Source organism: Oreochromis niloticus, linkage group LG1 (genome assembly GCF_001858045.2).
Source record: "Oreochromis niloticus isolate F11D_XX linkage group LG1, O_niloticus_UMD_NMBU, whole genome shotgun sequence".
NCBI classification, from domain to species: Eukaryota; Metazoa; Chordata; class Actinopteri; order Cichliformes; family Cichlidae; genus Oreochromis; species Oreochromis niloticus.
Genome location: NC_031965.2, coordinates 509418 through 530563, shown reverse-complemented (window position 1 = coordinate 530563; position 21146 = coordinate 509418). Strand labels below are relative to the sequence as shown.

The window sequence follows — 21146 nt, the reverse complement described above, 5'->3', positions numbered from 1 at the left end:
CGATACTGTCGACCATAATATCCTATTAGAGCGATTAGAACATGCTGTAGGTATTACAGGTACTGTGCTGCAGTGGTTTGTATCATATCTATCTAATAGACTCCAATTTGTACATGTAAATGGAGAGTCCTCTTCACACACTGAGGTCAGTTATGGAGTTCCACAGGGTTCGGTGCTAGGACCAATTCTATTTACATTATACATGCTTCCCTTAGGCAGCATCATTAGAAGACATAGCATAAATTTTCACTGCTATGCAGATGACACGCAGCTCTATCTGTCCATGAAGCCAGGTAACACACACCAATTAGTTAAACTGCAGGAATGTCTTAAAGACATAAAGACCTGGATGGCCGCTAACTTTCTGCTTCTTAATTCAGATCAAACTGAGGTTATTGTACTCGGCCCTGAAAATCTTAGAAATATGGTCCAAAATGCTGCAGCAAGAGTCCTGACAGGGACTAGAAAGAGAGAGCAGATTTCTCCTGTTTTGGCTTCCCTTCATTGGCTTCCTGTTAAATCCAGAATTGAATTCAAAATCCTGCTCCTCACATACAAGGTCTTAAATAATCAGGCCCCATCTTATCTTAATGACCTTGTAGTACCATATCACCCTATTAGAGCACTTCGCTCTCGCTCTGCAGGCCTACTTGTTGTTCCTAGAGTATTTAAAAGTAGAATGGGAGGCAGAGCCTTCAGTTTTCAGGCCCCTCTTCTGTGGAACCAGCTTCCAGTTTGGATTCGGGAGACAGACACTATCTCTACTTTCAAGATTAGGCTCAAAACTTTCCTTTTTGCTAAAGCATATAGTTAGGGCTGGACCAGGTGACCCTGAATCCTCCCTTAGTTATGCTGCAATAGACGTAGGCTGCCGGGGATTCCCATGATGCATTGAGTTTTTCCTTTCCAGTCACCTTTCTCACTCACTATGTGTTAATAGACCTCTCTGCATCGAATCATATCTGTTATTAATCTCTGTCTCTCTTCCACAGCATGTCTTTATCCTGTCTTCCTTCTCTCACCCCAACCGGTCGCAGCAGATGGCCCCGCCCCTCCCTGAGCCTGGTTCTGCCGGAGGTTTCTTCCTGTTAAAAGGGAGTTTTTCCTTCCCACTGTCGCCAAAGTGCTTGCTCATAGGGCGTCATATGATTGTTGGGTTTTTCTCTGTATGTATTATTGTAGGGTCTACCTTAGAGTATAAAGCGCCTTGAGGCGACTGTTGTTGTGATTTGGCGCTATATAAATAAAATTGAATTGAATTGAATTGAATTGAACATGTATGGGACTAATCTTGCTTGTAATTATGCTATGGTTTGTTATATTTTTAACAGACTATATGTTTGTGTATGTCATAACTATAACTGTGCACGTGTACAGTGCAGATAAAAACGATACAAGTAAATAATAAATAGTTATTGCTCAATGAAATTAAGAACTTTAGTGCAAATAAAACAGGACATCTTTTAGCAATGATAATAGAAAAAAGAAACATTGAGGTAACCTTGAGCAATAATAGGAAAAACATTCATTTTGACATATTTTAACAATAACAGAAAATCCTCTCATCTTTAGCATTACAAACTGATAAAACATTTGTTCTGTTATCTTTTAGCAGTAATAAGAAAAAAACATTGATATATGGACCGATAACTGTACGTACCAGTGTTGTAACTACAGGGGTCCAACAAAGAATGGCCACGCATCATACTGATGTCTTCGGAAATTTATTTCTCTCTCTCTCTCACTCTTATTGTCTTCAGACACCGTGAAAACTGAAGAAACACAAAGTTTACAACATAACTGTTTGAGCTTATCAGTCTCTCATATCATTGTCCATAAACAGTCTTGTGCAAGCAGAACAGAAAAAATGCACAATAATGTATATCACAAAAATGTCCTCTCATTACAAGTGTAGAACACGTATGCAACATTATACAAACATTATACATGAAACCATACCGTGTGCGCCTCTTGGACCACATGCAGAATGACATTAACGTTGCGACTGTAGATGCATCTGTAGCTCTGTATCCATGCTAGCTTCACCATGCCATGGTTGCGCTCTCAACCAAACTCTGGTCATGTGACCATTACAAACTCTACCTCATACAAACTTTACAGCACTTTACAAACCCATATTTTGTCACATATTTTAGACATGTTTTTTAATCAATTTTACACTTTTATCAACTTATCTTGTAATTATTAAGCATCTCTCTATCACAGAAACATATGAAATAAACAACTTTATTTTAACCGTCTCAGGGACAGTTACACTCCCACCAAATTACTATGATTTATGAAATGTGAGTAATTTGAATAAATCTAGGAATTTACAGAACCAAACAGTACTTAAGTGTGACCAACTTGCAAGTCAAGTCTAATACTTTAACCATCCCATACACATTTACAGAAGTTCCACTGGAACATTCTAATTACTTTCTATTAGGACCACTAATTTATGTATAGGGCGTTCAAGAGTGGATGGTTTATTGAGCCTTTCACCCTCTTTCGATAGTTTTCTATTTCCTAGTTGTATTCTGGCTTTTCGAACCAGACCGTCTTCATCTTTGCAAACATCCAGTACTCTCCCAAGCTTCCATTCACTCCGAGGGATTCCTTCTTCTTTCACAATGACAATGTCGTCTATTCTAACATTTCGTCTTGGAGAGTGCCAGCGTTGTCTTAGTGTGATATTTGAGAGGTACTCATTCCTCCATCTACTCCAGAATTGCTCTGCCAAATATTGAACTCTGCGCCACCTTTTCCTGGCATACAGATCTTCTGGCACAAATTTTCCAGGCGGAGGCAGTGGTACAGAGGTTTTCATGGTGAGTAAATGGTTTGGGGTGAGTGGCTCTAAGCCTTTGGGATCACTGATGCTGTCGGTGGTGAGAGGACGGCTATTAACAATCGACATGGCTTCATAGAAAAATGTTCTCAAAGAAGCATCATCTAATCTTCCAGCACTCTGTGAAAGGACCTTGGTTAAGACACCCCTGACTGTCCTTATCTGCCGTTCCCAAACACCTCCCATGTGGCTGGCGTCGGGCACATTCATAACAAAGTCACACTGTTTCCTGGCCAGGTAAGCAGACAGTCTGTCCTTATCTACTTCCTTTAAGGCCTTTGTCAGTTCATTTTTTGCCCCAACAAAGTTTGTTCCTTGATCAGATCTGATTTGTCTGATGGCTCCACGAATAGCTATAAAACACCGTAAAGCATTTATGAAGGCATCTGTCGTGAGATCTTCCAACATTTCTATGTGGACTGCTCTAGAGGACTAACAAGAGAATATAAGACCGTACCTCTTACAGTCCTTGCGGTTTTGCTTAGTATGGAAAGGTCCAAAGCAATCCATCCCGCAATAGGAAAATGGTGGTGAGGGGTCAACACGAGCGGCCGGTAAATCAGCCATCCTTTGTGTTTCTGTTGGCCTGCGAGCTCTCCTGCATGTAACACATTGCTTAATGTGATTAGCCACAACTTTGCTCCCACCAACAACCCAGAAGCCATTTGCTCTCAGCTCATTAAGTGTCTGTCCTCTGCCTTGATGCTGGGTTTTCTCATGGCACTGATCTAAAATCAGGTGTGTAATTATGCCATGTTTGGGTAGGATTATTGGATGCCTCAAGTCAAGCGGTAAGGAAGCCTTCCTTAACCGCCCTCCTACTCTGAGAACACCGTCTTGCACTATTGAGTCAAGTTGGAACAAAGGATGGCTCTGTGGTAATTTACCATGGCTCAGTGTTTGTATTTCCTCCTTGAAAGCATCTTCTTGTGCTAATTTTATAAGCACATGACTTGCTTTTCTCCTGTCTTCCACATTTATACCCTTTGTTGCATTGGCTCTTTTGGCTAGTTGCTGGATCCTAGCAACTACATTTACTACTGTATGCCATTTTGAGAACCTTTTGAGTCTCTCCAGGAAGTTCCCGTCCTCTACTACCTTTGTTTGTAGTATTTGTGTCGTTTTGACCTCTGGATCACCTACCAGAAGGTCTGGAGTTGAGTCTGGTGTGACAAACTCTCTTTCCCACAGGAAATGAGGTCCAATGAGCCAATTTGAACTGATCAGTTCCGCTACTGTGAGGCCTCTGGAAGCGTGATCCGCTGGATTTTGATTGGTGTCAACATAGTGCCACTGTGCTGGATCAGTTGCTTCTCTGATTCTTTGCACTCTATTAGCAACAAAAACGTGAAATCTGCGGGCTTCGTTGTTAATGTAGCCCAAAACCACCTGTGAATCAGTCCAGAAATACTCTTGGTCAATTTTGAGCTCCAGTTCCTCTTTTAGCATTCTGCTGACTGCTGAGGACACCACTGCTGCTGTTAATTCCAGCCTTGGTATGGTTACAACTCTCGTGGGTGCAACTCTTGCTTTGCCCATGACTAAGGAGCAATACACTCTGTCTTCACTCACCACCCGGATATATGAGCACTGACCATACCCGCGATTGCTCGCATCTGAAAAGTGGTGGAGTTCTATTCTCTGGACTTTCCCAAGGCTTTCAGGTACAAAGCATCTTGGGATTTGGAGCCTCTGCAGGTTTTTCAGATCAGTGACCCAACTCTCCCATTGTGGCTTCAATTCACCAGGCAGTGGCTCATCCCATCCAATGCTCTTTAGACACATTTCCTGTAGAATTTTCTTTCCTATTAGAAGGAAAGGAGCCAAGAAGCCTAATGGGTCAAACACAGAGGCTATAATGGACAGAATTCCCCGTCGTGTTACTGATTTCTCCTCCAGGGCAACTTTAAAGGAGAATGTGTCACTGCTTACACTCCACCTTACTCCCAACACAGTCTGAACTGGGAGTTCATGATGACTGATGTCCACATCCTGGGCTCCACTAGCTCGTTCACTATCTGGAATTGACTCCAGGACTTCTCTGTTGTTGGATATGAACTTGTGGAGCCGTAGTCTTGCCTTTGCACACACCTTCCGCACATCTCTCACTAGTTCAATGGCTGCATTCACAGTTTTTACACTGATTAGCCCATCATCAACATAGAAACTACTTCTGATGAAGTTGGCTGCTGTGGGATGTTCCCTTTCATTTTGGCTCGCAATATACTTCATTGCATAATTTGCTGCGGCCCCGAAAAGATGGACTTTCATGCGATATTCTTTTGGCTCTGTGTTTGTTTCGCCATTTTCCCACCACAGGAATCGCAAGTAATTTCTGTCCTCTCTGTTTACATGAAATCTGTGAAACATCTTCTCTACATCACAGATGATTGCAATTGGATGTTGGCGAAATTGGCAGAGTACTCCAGTCAAACTGTTGATGAGGTCAGGCCCAGTCAAGAGGTGATCATTCAGAGCTGTGCCACTGTACTTTGCAGAGCAGTCAAACACAACCCTGATTTTTTCTGGTTTTCTTGGGTGATAGATGCCTTGATGTGGAATATACCACATATTTCCTTCTTTGGGATCATCTTCAGCTCTTTCAGCATCACCTTCCTTGAACACATTGTCCATGAACCTTACATAATCGTCCTTAAATTTGGGGTTTTTCTCAAACTTCCCTTTCAGGTGCTTAAGCCGCACCAGAGCCAGACGCTTATTTTCTGGCAGCTGAGGGCGTGCCTTAAAGGGAAGTGGCATCTCTAGATGCCCATCAGCATTCTGGTGTATTTTCTCATTTAAAAGATGCATGAACTGTATGTCATCTTGTGATATGCTCTTTTCTCCAGGAGCTGTGTCTTTGAAATCTGACTCAAGTACTCTGATGATGGTTGCTGGTGTCAAGGGTGGAAGTTCCTCAACAGATAAGCGATGGCACAGGCCTGTCACTTCTGCTGATGTTGCCATTTTTTGTGAACTGCCAACAATGCTCCAGCCCAGGTCTGTCTTGATTGCATATGGCTCTTCGTCACCTCCCGCGATTACCTGCCGTGGTGCCAGTGCTCTAGGACAGTCATAGCCTATTAACAGTCCGACCTTGCAATCCATTAACTCGGGCATCTCCTGTGCTATTCTGATTAGATGTTTCCATCTTTTGGCAGTTTCAGAGGTGGGAATGTGTGAACGTTCAAGTGGGATGAAGTCTCTGGTATAGGCAAGTGGCAAGTTGATAAAGCTTTTGGAGGAAAACCCTCTAACTCTGAGCCCACTCACTCTTTCGCTCTGAACAATGGAATCTCTTCCCATCATAGTGGTTAGCTTTAACTTCACTGGCTCTAAACTCATCCCCATCTCCTCACATACCCCTTGATCTACAAAAGTGTTGCTACTCTGTGTATCTAATAGAGCATACACTAAGGTCTCTCTCTCTGGAGTGGTGGTTGAAGAAACCCACACAGGCACTATCATGGATGTGCTCCCACCATCTCCTCTGTCCATGCAACAAGAAAGTGCAGAGATGTTTTCTTCTGCCTGCATTCTATGTGATGATGTGTTCACTGCAGTCGTTGGACGGTCTTCGTGAAGAGCTGTTGGATGATGTTTTTTACAAACCCCACAAGTCGCCTTGCGCTTACAGTCTTTTGAATTGTGTCCTCTTCTGAGACAGCCAAAGCACAGGTTATTGTCGAGTATGAACTTTCTCTTGTTCTCCACGGACATTTTAACAAAGGTCTGGCATTTGTGAATAGAATGGCTTTCTCCACAGCAAATACATGTGACTGAGTTTGATGGCAAAGCATGTGCTTTTCTTTCTATATCAGCCTCATTTGAATTGTTCTCCACTCCGCTGTATCCTGTGGTTGTTCTGTCTGATGCTTTCACATTTGTGATGTATGCATTAGCCTTTGGACGCTTTATGTCTCTAGCTGACCTTTCTTCAGTGTGTTTCAAGGCATGAAATGATGTTACGGGATTGCATGCAACTTCCGCGTCTTGTGCAACAAAGTCAGCGAATTGTTTGAAGCTTGGATATTCTTCTGTTTGCCGTAACTGCACTGTGACATGACGATTCCAACGAGAAGTCACCCAGTCAGGAAGTTTTTGGAGCAATTTTTGATTCTCTTCACAGTCATTTAACACCTGCAGTTCTTTGATGTATGGCATAGCATTGCTGCAGGCTGTCAGAAAATCACTGAACTGTCTCAGTTTAAGCGACTCTCTTGAACCAATCTTTGGCCAGTTGTTCAGTTTTTCCCTAAATGCACGCTGAATTACAAAGGGGTGGCCATACCGAGCATTCAAAGCTTCCCAAGCTTGGTCATATGCTTGGTCATCTTTTCTGTAAAAGCTTCCCTCCAATACAGACCGTGCTTCTCCACTGATGTATTTGCGTAGGTAGAACAACCTGTCAGCTGGATTTGTGCATCGCCGTTCTATCAAAGCTTTGAAACTAGTGCTCCACTCTAAGAACTTAAGTGGGTCCCCTGAGAAGACTGGGGGCTCAGGTGCAGGAAGTCTGGTGAGGACCATTGTGTCATGCAAGGCTTGCATTAACAATGACTCATTGTTATTATTGTTTGGTTGTTCATTGTTATTATTCTTGTAGGTTTTCTCTGGTATGATTTCTTCAGGAGCTAATGGAGGGCAACTGACTACCTCAATGCGTGCGCTTTTGTCTTCTCCACAGGCTTCACTTGAATCTGCTTGAGAATAAGCTTTTAGCTTTGCAGTTATTACCTGAAGATCTCGCTGATTTTCTAGTCTTTTAAGCTCTTGCCTTTGTGTAGCAATAGCCTCCTCCATCTCTATCTCGGCCTGCTTCGTGGCAAGCTGTGCAGCACACTCTGCCTTTTTTACATTGATGCTTTGCTGCTCCGATAAACAGCTTGAGCGGTAGCTACGTACAGAAGGTCGGGAGATTGTAGTCCCAAATATTGACTGAGCATATTCTCTGTCTAGCACCATGTGAAGTCTCGCATTTTCTGCCTTAGCATCAAACTCTTCTTGCCCCACTTCACTCATACGTACTTTAAGTATTCTCATCAAGTCCGCTGTAACTGCTGTGCAGGAATCAATTTTTCTTCTAGTCTCAGTAGAAGGGGCTGACTGCGATCTTATATCTTCGTATGTATTTTTCACTTGTGTCTCCAGCCCTTCGACAGTATCCATCATGTCAGCTAATTCCTGGTCAGAGCACTCTTCTTTAAGTTTGGAACGTGTAGCTTTAACTTGTTCTTTCCAGCTTTCATATAGTTTGATAAATTTACTCTCCTTCTGAGAAAACTCTTGTTGCTTAAGTTCTAGCATTTTGGGCCTTAACTTTCGCTCCCTTGAGGATTTCCTGGGCTCTAGTCTTGAAGTATTAGAGGCAGGCTTCTGCTTGATTTCTATTTTAGCATGAATATCACCTATGAGTAACTCCAATTTCTCCCTTTCAACATCATCAGTCTGTAATTTCAATTGTTCATTCAATCTACTCAGCTCTCCCTTAAGGGAATCAATTTGTTCTCTGCATTCTTCAATATGTGATTTTTCTGTGTTTACTGACATTGTACATGTTTCACCAAACCTGCTGCATAAACAAGTTGTTGCTATATGTACATGCGATCCTGGCAAACATATAATTCTCAATACAATCTGATTCTTGCAACAGTTTGCTTAACTACACCCCTTGTTAGTCTTCTTTTAAGTTGAACTCTTAAACATTATTAGAATACTTTAAACAACACCACTTGTAAAATAAAAAGGAACGGTTTAGCTATAATGACAGGTTGGTTACCTTTAACTCAAAACATTTCTCATACAAAATAAATTATTATTTTAATAGACCTCTCCAAACTTTACTAACATACATGAAGTTGTGGATATATCACAGCCCAACGTGGCGCTGACTGCAGAGCCGTTATCTTTTCCTTGAAGACCGCCAGGGATTATACAGTTCTTCCTGTGTGCAGCGGCAGAGATTTGCAGAGCTGTAGTTTATGATGGTCAATGTCGCCCTCTATTGGTGAAGTCGTGGTCGTTGCCGTCCAAAGCGCCAATAATGGTGTTTCCTCTTTTTGAGTTTGCAAGCCTCTTTTCCGCTGTGTTCTCGAACCACACACACTGCGCCGTCAAGAACGTTTCTTCTTTTCTTATTCTGGAACATACATTGCTTCTAACGTCGAACTTCCAGCCACGTTGGCGGTACGTTTTCACTGTAACTACAGGGGTCCAACAAAGAATGGCCACGCATCATACTGATGTCTTCGGAAATTTATTTCTCTCTCTCTCTCACTCTTATTGTCTTCAGACACCGTGAAAACTGAAGAAACACAAAGTTTACAACATAACTGTTTGAGCTTATCAGTCTCTCATATCATTGTCCATAAACAGTCTTGTGCAAGCAGAACAGAAAAAATGCACAATAATGTATATCACAAAAATGTCCTCTCATTACAAGTGTAGAACACGTATGCAACATTATACAAACATTATACATGAAACCATACCGTGTGCGCCTCTTGGACCACATGCAGAATGACATTAACGTTGCGACTGTAGATGCATCTGTAGCTCTGTATCCATGCTAGCTTCACCATGCCATGGTTGCGCTCTCAACCAAACTCTGGTCATGTGACCATTACAAACTCTACCTCATACAAACTTTACAGCACTTTACAAACCCATATTTTGTCACATATTTTAGACATGTTTTTTAATCAATTTTACACTTTTATCAACTTATCTTGTAATTATTAAGCATCTCTCTATCACAGAAACATATGAAATAAACAACTTTATTTTAACCGTCTCAGGGACAGTTACAAGTGTGTTTAAACCTGCGAGGGTTTGTAAAAATAAATGCCACCCTGCAGTGGCTGTAACGCTCTTGTTGTCTGTCAATAACAATCATTCCACGTCACATCTGCTGATCTGGTCACGGCTGATAAAACATTTTTCCTTCCTGTATGTTTGGCACTGTCATCAGCTCGATGCACAGATGCATAAGTCAGCGCATTCTCTTCACGCTCGCCCCATCTCACAAGTGACAGGCATCTCTGAAGAATACTGGAGTACTTTTTAGTACTTTTTTTTAATGCATTGCATTAATAAAATCTATGTTTGCATTACTGATAATAATCCTGCTCACACTTGATGATGATTTGTATATCAGCTCCAGCAGTGCCAGGTTCATCTGCATACTCTCCAACATCCTTTCACCTCCTCAGTCTGGGTTTATTCAACACAATTAGTCAATGTTCTGCTAGATTTTACCTGAATAAACAAGTTTTGAACTAAATAAATACAACTTAAATTCTTATGATGGACATATGTGGCGAAAACTTGTTGTACTTCTAAATTATTGGCAAAATCATTTATTAAATTATGAAATTGTGAAATAACTCTAGATGCATTTTCAATAACACTGTCGACCAAAATTACCAGACCCCACTACTAAGTATGGATGCTGTAGTCTGGTAGTGTTATGTAATCAGGCAGCACTCTGCATTTGTTGTAAACCACTTGGACTTTTTTCACAGTTGCACCCTTCTTCAGATGAAACTTCTTTTCATCACACTCGACGGTATCAGAGACAGCAACCGGGTGTGTGCCTGTTCTCCTCTCTCTCTCTCCACAATCTAATTCACTGGTGAGATCACCCAGGAAGAGTCCTAAAGGTGGAATGCACTCACCTGGTTGTGAGGTAAATATAAATATGTTTGCAGGATCTCCTCTGACACCGTCTTTCTCATAATAGTCATCGATGTGCTTCTGTTGGTCCTCAGGAGCTTTCACATTTTCTGGATAACCAACACGTTCTCATCCCAACACACCGACTATTGGCGACTGTCAAGCCTTTGAGTCGCCGAGCAGCTGAATAGGGGAATAATGTTGACGCGCTCGCTGTTTAAAACGTAAGTCAAAGTTCTAGACTTAAAAACTCCTTTATTTGTTATCAAATCCTTAAAATCCGTAGAAAAACAGTGATCAAAAAACATTCTAAGCTTGAGCGGTTAGCAAAAGTCGACTTCCCCCATCACCCACTCATTCACAAAAATTCCCTCGGGCCGTGAACAGGTGATATAGCAATCACTATTACTATCACCGACACCACGTGACCCAAAGCTACGCCTATCCACAACATTCCGGCCCCTAATTATTACATTCTCACAGTAATAATTACACATCCGACATCCGTCCACCAAAGTTGTTTTCTCATTTCTTCTCTTCTTTTCTTCTGTCTACACAAGATCAGTCAGTCATAGGCCAGAGGTTACCAGCACTTAGCCTAAATATAGTCAGTCTGTGATGTACATCTCATAACATTAAAGTCAATTCAAGGTTAGTTATGTCACACTGTGTCAAAGATGTCATCATCATGGATCAGAGGCCTCCTGAAGAAGGCATATCTTGGTGACGGGTCTGCACACATGGCTGGTTGGGGTCTTAATCCAGACCTGACGCACAAGCCCCTTTTCATCTGGTGCAGCTCCGGTGACTCTCCCAATGATCCAGGAACCACGAGGTGCAGAATCATCCACTATAAGGACCACATCTCCAGGAACAAAGTTGCGTTTAATCCTTCCCCATTTCTGGCGCTGCTGAAGTTGTGGCAAGTATTCTTTAGTCCATCTTTTCCAAAACAGGTCAGATATATATTGAACTTGCCTCCATCGTTTACGTGCGTAGAGATCGTCCCTCCGGAACAGGCCAGGTGGTAAAGACGGGTTGGACTTGAGAAGAAGGAGATGGTTTGGTGTTAAGGCTTCCAAATCATTTGGATCGGTGGATTCCAGCGTAATGGGTCTACTGTTGAGGATTGACTCCACTTCACAAAGAGCAGTTTGGAGCCCTTCCGCGTCCAAATGCTGTGTTTGGAGAGTAGAATTAAGGACCTTTCTGACAGAACGAATCAACCACTCCCATGCTCAGCCATGATGCGATCCAGTTGGAGGATTAAAGATCCATTTCACTCCCTTCAAAGACAGAGCATCAGAGATCTTTTCCTGATTCCACTCTTCCATAGCTCGTCTCAGCTCGCGCTCTGCGCCCACAAAGTTAGTCCCATTGTCTGAGCGCAGTTCTTGTACCTGACCTCATCTTGTGATGAAACGTCGTAAGGCGTTAATGAAAGAGTCAGTGTCAAGAGATGAGGCAACCTCAATATGTACTGTTCTAATTGCCAAACAAGTAAAAATAACACCATACCGCTTCACAAGACTTCTCCCACGCTTCACTTCAAATGGACCAAAATAGTCCACTCCAACAAAGCTAAACGGGGGTTTCTCAGGGGTCACTCTGCTTTCAGGCAACTCAGCCATCTGCTGCTGGCCTGCAGCTCCATGAAACCTTCTACAGGTCACACACCTCGACATGATACTTCGAATCAAAGTACCAGCACCAGGAATCCAGTATTTTTGATGCAGCTTTGAGAGTATGTGGTTCCTTCCACCATGACCCACCTCTTTATGAATATGCTGTAGAATGAGATTAGAAATGTGAAGCTCTTTAGCGATTATGACAGGATGCTTGGAATCTTCTGACATGACAGCCCTACTGAGACATCCGCCAACCCGCAGCACATCATCCTCCAAAACAGGATTCAACTTATATATGTGGCTGCTTCGTTTCACAGACTCTCCCCTTTGGAGACAAGAAATTTCTTCAGCGTAACTCTTCCTCTGACAGAACTTAATTATTTGCATCTCAGCATCCTCAATCTCTCCCAATGAAAGAAAGCCATGCCGGAAATCAACCTTATGTTTAGCATCTTCAGACTGAATTGTATCAGATGCAGACTGGAAATGTATCTTCCTGCGATGCAATAGCAATGTCTTGAACCTCAAAATCCAACCCATCACCCTGATGAGGCGAGTCCAGGATGAGGCACGATGGATTAAAAGGTTCAGAGGATGATCATCATCGTGTACTTGTGAAACGTTGATGGCAGCAGACGCCTTAACTTCAGGATCTTCATGTGGAAGTTCTGTATCTCTGATGAACCTTTTCTTCAAACCTAAGGCTCGTTGCTCAGCAATTGCACGGTTGTCAGGCATTCTTATGTCTCGGTCTTTCAGTGCCAGGGCAATACTGTAGTGGCCCATCCCTCAAAGTCAACGTCTTGCTGGCCAATTCCAGGAACTTCAAGTCTTCCTTTGACAGCCCCATCTGTTCATCATTGCTGCTCTCAGAAAAGTCCATCTTGAACTGCTGTTTCCATAGCTTGTCCAGTGTGACAGCAGAAACTCTGTTGGCAGTAACTGTTGCCAAACATCCTGGCCTTCCACAGCATTCTTGATTAAGTGGCCCATTCACTGTCCAGCCAAGCACAGTCCTAATGGCAAAAGGTCCATCACCTACACTCCGGATGACCTCCAAAGGTTCTAGAGCTCTGGGCATATTCATGCCAATCAAAAGCTCCACATTGGCCTTAATTTCTGGCAAATGAACATGCTTCAAATGTGGCCAGTCATCCAGGTCCTGTTGATATGGCATGTTACCAAGATCTACAGGCATTTGATGCTGAGTGAAGAGGTTAGGCATATCACAGTACATGTCACTGTCCAATCCAGCAACTTCAAGTTCAGGTACAATGAAACTGTCCACCACTTTCCTGTCCCTGTCACGGCTCGGGGCAGCGGCCGTGTGAGGTGAGGAAGGAGGACTCAAATGCAGCACTTATTAAGACGTGAGGGTGATTTATTAAGAATACTGAACATAAAGTGGGGATGGCAAAACAGAACCAAGGATGAACTAAACTGGGAGAAACTAAACCAAAGAGTAGCAAACCTGAAACACAAGAGGAGAACTGCAGGGAGAGCACATAGAGGAGACAGAGTAATGCAGAGTACAGAGTACGCAGGGTAACACGGAGGAGGAACACAGGTAGGGATGATAGAAACACAACTCAAACCCTAAGAACAAATACAAAACAGCAGAAACTGGAAAAAAAATAACAAACTCAAAACGCTGGGTCATAGACCCAGGATCATGATAGTACCCCCCCCTCAAGGGCTGGCTCCCGACAGCCCCAAAACACAAATGAACCGCCAAGCCCGGGTGGGCGGTGGGAGGCCCAGGACGGAGGGTCCGGACCAGGACCAAAACGGAGGCCCCAGAGTCCCAAACAAAAGGTCCCAATCAGGTGGAAGGCCTTGAAGAAGGCAGTGGCGGCAATGGAAGTCCGGAGGCCGGCCACGTGGAAGGCAGTGGCGGCGACAACCCTGTTCAGGAGGGCGTCCTCGATGGCAATGATAACCAGCCAGCGGCCTAGAAAATTGCCAGCAATGTTGAGGCGCCCAATGCGGACTGGATGGTGGCATGCCAGCAGCAGTACCAGGTGAGGATGAGGAGGAGAATGAGGCTGAAGCCGCATCTGAGGCCGAAGCTGCTGCTGCAGACGAGGATGCAGACACGGAGGCTGGACCAGACGAGGATGCAGACACGGAGGCTGGACCAGACGAGGATGAAGCCAGAGCTGGACCCGGCGAGGATGAAGCCAGAGCTGGGCCGCCCGGTGAGGCAGAAGCTGAAGCGGAGGGCAGACCAGGCGAAGCTGAAGCTGGACCAGGCGAAGGCGAAGACGAAGCTGGACCAGGCGACGATGATGATGAAGGTGAGGCTGCTGTTGCAGGCGTGGGTGAAGCTGCAGCCGCAGGTGAGGATGATGAAGCTGCACCAGGCAACGCTGAAGCTGATGCAGAGGCCGGACCAGGCGAGGCAGGACCGGGTAGCAGCGTGGCAGCTGCGGAAGCCAATGAAGCTGAAGCTAGCCCAGGCAAGGATAAAGCTGACGCTGCAGGCGTGGGTGGTGATGATGAGGACGCTGCAGGCGTGGATGATGACGAGGCTCGACCGGGCGAAGGCGAAGCTGAGGCTGAAGCTGGACCAGGCGAAGCTGAAGGCTCTGAAGCAGGACCAGATGAAAATGTCACTGCAGGCGGAAGCATGGAAGCCGGAGACGGAGGCGCTGCAGGCGGCGGCGGCGTGGGAGCCGGAGACGGTGGCGCTGCAGGCAATGGTGATAGCTGGATGGGCTCCTCGGTCCCCCCAGTGAAAGCAGCAGGCTGAAGCGGTTCCCGAGACCCCTCAGCGGAAGCTGCTGATGATGGCGAAGGCTGGATGGGCTCCCCGGTCCCCCCAGCGAAAACAGGCTCAAAACCAGTAGGCATGGAAGCCCCTGGCATACACAAAACAAAACCAGCAGGCTCGTGGCCCTCTGGTACACGTGAAACAAAACCAGTAGGCACACACGAGGAGGGCTGTAGCTGCACAGAGCCCTGACCCTGCTCAGGCAGTGACAGCCGGGTGCAGTCCACAGCTGGCAACTTGGCCTCCAGGGGTCCAGAGTTAGCTGAGGGTTGTAACCCAGCCTCTGGGGAAGCCCTGGAGCGAGTAACAGTCTCTAATGTTGTCAGCTTTAGAGGAACAGGTCCATTTTGAAACAGTTTGTCTCCCTGCTCAGAAACAGCGGTGGAAAAACAGTCCTTTAAGGGGTGCATGGGCATAGCTTCCTTTAGAGGGGCGAGTAAAGATCGTGACTGAGCCATGGACTGAAATGTGGGTTGCAGTGATGCTAGTGGTGATGGTAGCTGAGTGGCTGGCAGAACAGGTAATTGTGCTCCTAGGGAGGCTAACGGTTGAGCTACAGAATGGGAAGCAAATGGCTGTGCTACTGACTGGGGAGCTAACGGCTGAACACAAAACTGAGCTGGAGAGTGGCAATAAAGTCCAGGCTCGGATGGAGCGGCAGAAGGTTTATAGACACCCACTTGGGAAGGGTCCATTACCACAAAGGTAGGTAATCTACACAGACTGTCTCTCATCCCACTCTGAATAGCCCCAGAAAACAAAGTCCCGGAATCTGGGGGAGCCAAAGTATCCCGCTCACTCACCGCATCTGGCTGCTCGAAAGTGAATGCAGACGGGGGATGAAGTCTTAAATCCAAAAGAAGAAATTCCTGCTCCCACGGATATAGCGAGCCCAGAAGCCATGGGAGACCGGTCACCAGACGCTGTAGCCGTCTCTCTATAGCGCGTTGGGACTTGTCATCCGGGTTTTCCAGCCACAGGTCGATGAGTTCTCGTGTGGCATCGATGAGATTCTCCCGTAGCTCCTTAGACGGGTTAAGTGCTGCTGGGTCCATCTTGTGGTCGCGTCGTACTGTCACGGCTCGGGGCAGCGGCCGTGTGAGGTGAGGAAGGAGGACTCAAATGCAGCACTTATTAAGACGTGAGGGTGATTTATTAAGAATACTGAACATAAAGTGGGGATGGCAAAACAGAACCAAGGATGAACTAAACTGGGAGAAACTAAACCAAAGAGTAGCAAACCTGAAACACGAGAGGAGAACTGCAGGGAGAGCACATAGAGGAGACAGAGTAATGCAGAGTACAGAGTATGCAGGGTAACACGGAGGAGGAACACAGGTAGGGATGATAGAAACACAACTCAAACCCTAAGAACAAATACAAAACAGCAGAAACTGGAAAATAATAACAATAAACTCAAAACGCTGGGTCATAGACCCAGGATCATGACAGTCCCATGGTGCGCAGGAGAATCTTTGTCCTCCTCCCAGCAATATTCAGCTTGTCCATAAGACCCACTGTACAAAAGGATGCTGAACTCCCTTGGTCCAGAAAGGCATACGTTTCCACTATTCTTTGACCTCTCTTTGATTTTACTTTAACTGGCACAATGGCAAGCTTACAGTCTTGTTCACCGGCCCCAGTAAGACCACTAGTCTGGATCGTAACAGGAATGTTATCTCCCTCATTATTAGGTTTGACTTCATTCTTCTCTTTATGGTGGATATGGAGTATACTTGCATGTCGGAGACCACAGATTTTACATGAAAGGCGTTTTCTGCATTCTTTGCTTATGTGCCTAGTACACAAACAGCCAAAACAGATGCTGTTCTTTTTAAGAAAAGAAATCTTCTCATTATGAGGTTTCTTATCAAGCAGAGCACATGACTCCAGTGTGTGTCCGCCTTTGCAGAAAAAACAAGCCTTCACAGTGCTGTGACGATCTTGAGCCCCTGTTTGATTCTGTCTCTCGACATCAGAGACTGTTGTGGCGAAGCTACTTCCTTTAGCTCTTAGATGCGGAGAACGTTTCCCTCCATTGCTGCCCTTGGCTGCTAGATGTGTTGCTGGAACGTCACATAGATTTCCAAAGACGGGATCTGTAGCAATTTTAACTTGACGCTCAAGGAAGGAAACAATGTCAATGAATGCGGCTCTGCGATGTTGCCTCTCCTGAATGTCACATGCTACTGTTCGCCATTTGTCTTTTAACTTATATGGCAGTCTTCTAATCACAGCAAGCATATTGGAAGGTGTATTTAATTCAGAGAGATTATTAATCTCTTCCATTGCATTGCAGCATCCACGCAGGAACAAACAATATGCCTGAAGAGCTTTTCCATCTTCCGATCTAATCAGTGGCCATGAGTGAACTTTGTTCAAATAAGCAGATGCAATCACATGTCCATTCCCAAAGTGTTCATACAGCAGAGTCTTTGCCTTTACATATCCAGCACTCTCAGACATGTGTTGACAGCTTTTAACAAGTTCATTAGGCTGCCCCTTGGTGTACTGTGCAAGATAATGCAGGCAGTCGCCAGCATCGCCAGTCTTTGCTTCTATGACCTGTTCAAACGAGCGCATAAAAGCCTGAAAATGTAAAGGGTCACCATCAAAGGTTTGAATCTCCCTTTTGGGCAGTGAAGAAAGACTTTGCTGATGGACCAACATACAAGTTAATTCATTTTGTTTTTCCATAATGGACAACAGATTTTCACTGGCTACTGGATGAGCAGCTTGTGGCTTAGGCAAAGGTGGAATTGATCCAAAAGCATCAGAAGGCCCCATTAGAGCGGGTGCAGGCCTTTCCCTTTTCATATTCTGTTGCACTGTTTTTACTTGAAGCTCTGCATTCCCAGTGATTGCATTTCCTTTTGTAAGTGTCTGTGGAACAAAAGTATCTGCATCTGCATTAAGAATTTCAAGGCTGTTTCCCTTTGTTTTAAAATATGATTCCATTACATTAGATTTCCGTGAAGCGACGCTCCCCATAGTGGATCCAGTTCTCAGCACGTTAACCTTTGCAACAGTTGCAGCTATATCTGCTTCAAGCTGAAGTTGTTCTTTCTTTCTCCTCAATTGTTCCTCTTGTTTTTCAAGAGAGTGTTTTTCTTTCAGCATATGTTGACGTGCGAGCAAGGCGGCCATTTCAGCTTCTGCCCTGAGACGTGCAGATGAAGTAGATGATACTCTTGAGCTACTGCCTTGATTTGACACACTGTCGGATGGCAACACGTCATCATTAACATCATTCTGGGGATTAAGAGATGATTGAGGTTGTTTTCCAGGGTGCTCTCGCACCTCCATTTCTCCTCCCAGGGAATTTTCCTGTGATTGTGCTTTGTCGGATGATGGCCTCCCCGTACGTTTATCAGTTTCAGAAAGCCAGATCTTAACATCCTCCATAAACCCTTTATTGTATTTAGCGATGCTTGAGAACCATGTATTTTGTTTATCTTTCTCATCAAATGAGATTAGAGAAAGTAAAGATTCATGCAATGCACTGGCATCCTTAAACAGGTGTGTTAACTCATCAAACTGTGATTTGACTTGTGAATAATTTTTATCATCTTTCATGAGCTCTTTAAGAGACATAATAACACTTTTCATTTTGTTTACATGCCTTTTCCGATCTGTTTGGATGGTTTCAATTTTGTTTGCAAGAGCTTTCTCAGTGAGAGAAATTAATCTTTTATCCTTTTCAGTTTTTCCAACAACAGATGCAGCCTGTGATCCACTCATTTTAAGCATTCAACATAAGCAGCATTCCAAATCCAAAACAAAGGCAACAGCAATTCCTTCAAACTCAGTTGAACGCCTGCAGAGCCACAACACACACATACACCAAATCCAACAGCAAACGTAGCGGTGGGCGTGTCACAAAAACATCTTCGTATGGTCAGAATCCAAACTGCGTTCAAACAAACAATACGCAGCACAAAAACACAGTTTACAGTTTACCGTCGTCTTCTCCTCATCTGTCAGACTAGCTGCTTTTATGGATGTAGTGGCGGCGGTGTGTGGGCTCGCGTCGGCGTTTATTCAGCGCTGATTGCGGGAGGCTCCATTGCCGTCGCACTTTCTGCTGACAAATATTGGCGACTGTCAAGCCTTTGAGTTGCCGAGCAGCTGAATAGGGGAATAATGTTGACGCGCCCGCTGTTTAAAACGTAAGTCAAATTTCTAGACTTAAAAACTCCTTTATTTGTTATCAAATCCTTAAAATCCGTAGAAAAACAGTGATCAAAAAACATTCTAAGCTTGAGCGGTCAGCAAAAGTCGACTTCCCCCATCACCCACTCATTCACAAAAATTCCCTCGGGCCGTGAACAGGTGATATAGCGATCACTATTACCGACACCACGTGACCCAAAGCTACACCCATCCACAACACCGACGCTATGGGACCAATCGTCTGTATGTTACGCCTTTGGTGCCATGAGAGCCACTTGGAATGAATCTATACATGTCAATGTGTTTTACGCTCCGATCATGATCGCTTTGGAAAACACTGTCTGATAGGGTTAAGGTTTGGGTTAGAGCTGGAATAGACAGCTGGAGCGTGTGTTACCGCCACGAGCAGCATTCTACTGGATTCAATTATGAATCCGGAGCGGATCATAAGGACACCGAAGGGTACCTTTTGCCTTACTACAAGATGCCTCGGGACGTGACAAATCATCGGTATGCTGGGAATGAGAAACTGGATGCCTCCTGCTTATACTGTAAAAAAGTTTTGATGTAATTTTTAAACAGCATGTCTGTCTTATTGGGAAAGTGCCATACTTCATCGATACAACCTGTTTTGTAGCCTCAGCATCACCACACATACAGCTATGCAGCTGGTTCTGCTCCTCACCTGGAAGGATTAGATGAGTCGGCAACAGTGGCGGTCCTAGCCTGTTTGGCGCCCCGGGCGAACACTCCCTCTAAGGATTGTACATTAACATAAAACTGTTGTCGGAACCATACTGAATTTCACCAGAGAAACACACACACATATGAAGAGAGAGAGTGTGCTCACAAGGCTTGCTTTTCTTGCTTTTAATTAAGATCCTTCAAAGCCTTATCTCTCTCAAGGCTTCTCCTTGCTATTTCTTATTTGTAACTGAAATATACAAAAAGTGAAAATAAATTGCTAGCTAATACACATCTTAATGACAAACTTAATGATTAGCCTAGCTTAACACGTGCGTTACATTAGCATCACAGTTAACTCCATGTAAACACATATAAAAGTTGTTTCTGAACACATTAATACTCACAAAGACGAACGTTTCCCAAGGTACAAGCGTGTAGAGCACTTTTAGCGTGTACATGAGCTTATTCACAGTTTTAATACTGCCGAAGCACTTTTCACAACATTAACGGAGAAAATACGTCAAAGATAGGTGAATGATCAGAGCGCTCCCTCGCTCCAATTTCCGCACATACAATACAAAGATCGCTTGTGATAACGATGTCTCACTCTGAGCAAATTTCAAACACACACATCTTAACTGTTTTTAGCATGAATTACTTATATTTCTTAACTTTGAACTTATTTATCACCTTAGTTACGTAACTTAATCAGATTATGCACTAACTACTGACTTTTGACCAAAAGGCATAACAGAGAGAGTATGCATAGTATGCAAACAGCTACCAAACAGCCATCTTAATTCATCATACAATGAGAACAGGACAAATTGACGCTGACTAATTAATATTAAAATCTGTAACATAATGTATTGTTTGGAGTTTAGTAGGTTACTGTTACTATTTTTACCATTTCTTCTTGGAGGAACTGTAACCCACATAATTTCCTTAGGGATTAATAAAGTATTCTGATTCTGATTGTTTCAGGATGACCTGCCACAATGACACATCTGCTTACCTGTATCTTTGGCTCGTTTCTCCTCCTCTTCTTTTCTCTTTTTTCTAAACTGAGCACCTGATGGCTTTGAACTTTTCTTGTTCATCTTCTATCAGTTTTAATTTTGCACTCCAGTATGAACACAAATCCCCCAACTCGAGGATCACCACAACATAACCTAACAGACCTACACCTTAGTTCACAGATTAACTTTGTCTAGGGTGCATTTCTGAGATTTCACACAACCCAGGATTCAAATCATGAATACATAATGGGCTTGGATTTACAACATTGTGAATGAAATGTGCTGTATTTGAAAGCAGCCCCCCCCCCCAACGGGTTGTGTGTGAGACTTTAAATCATCAA

The 21146-nt window shown here is 44.1% G+C and overlaps 2 protein-coding genes across 2 annotated transcripts; one reads left to right on the top strand and one right to left on the bottom strand.

The window, feature by feature from the left end:
- Positions 1–820: 820 nt before the first annotated feature.
- LOC112845980 (uncharacterized) lies at positions 821–15005 on the top strand. The gene is made up of 2 exons (XM_025905163.1): positions 821–825; positions 14235–15005. Exon 2 carries the CDS (start codon positions 14241–14243, stop codon positions 14889–14891), a length of 651 nt encoding a protein of 216 aa, XP_025760948.1. The 5' UTR covers positions 821–825; positions 14235–14240; the 3' UTR covers positions 14892–15005.
- Positions 3284–20532, bottom strand: LOC109202179 (uncharacterized). The gene is made up of 3 exons (XM_025908951.1): positions 20191–20532; positions 19785–19854; positions 3284–9155 (listed from the first exon to the last, which is right to left on the bottom strand). Exon 3 carries the CDS (start codon positions 8399–8401, stop codon positions 3284–3286), a length of 5118 nt encoding a protein of 1705 aa, XP_025764736.1. The 5' UTR covers positions 8402–9155; positions 19785–19854; positions 20191–20532.
- Between the last annotated feature and the right edge of the window lie 614 nt (positions 20533–21146).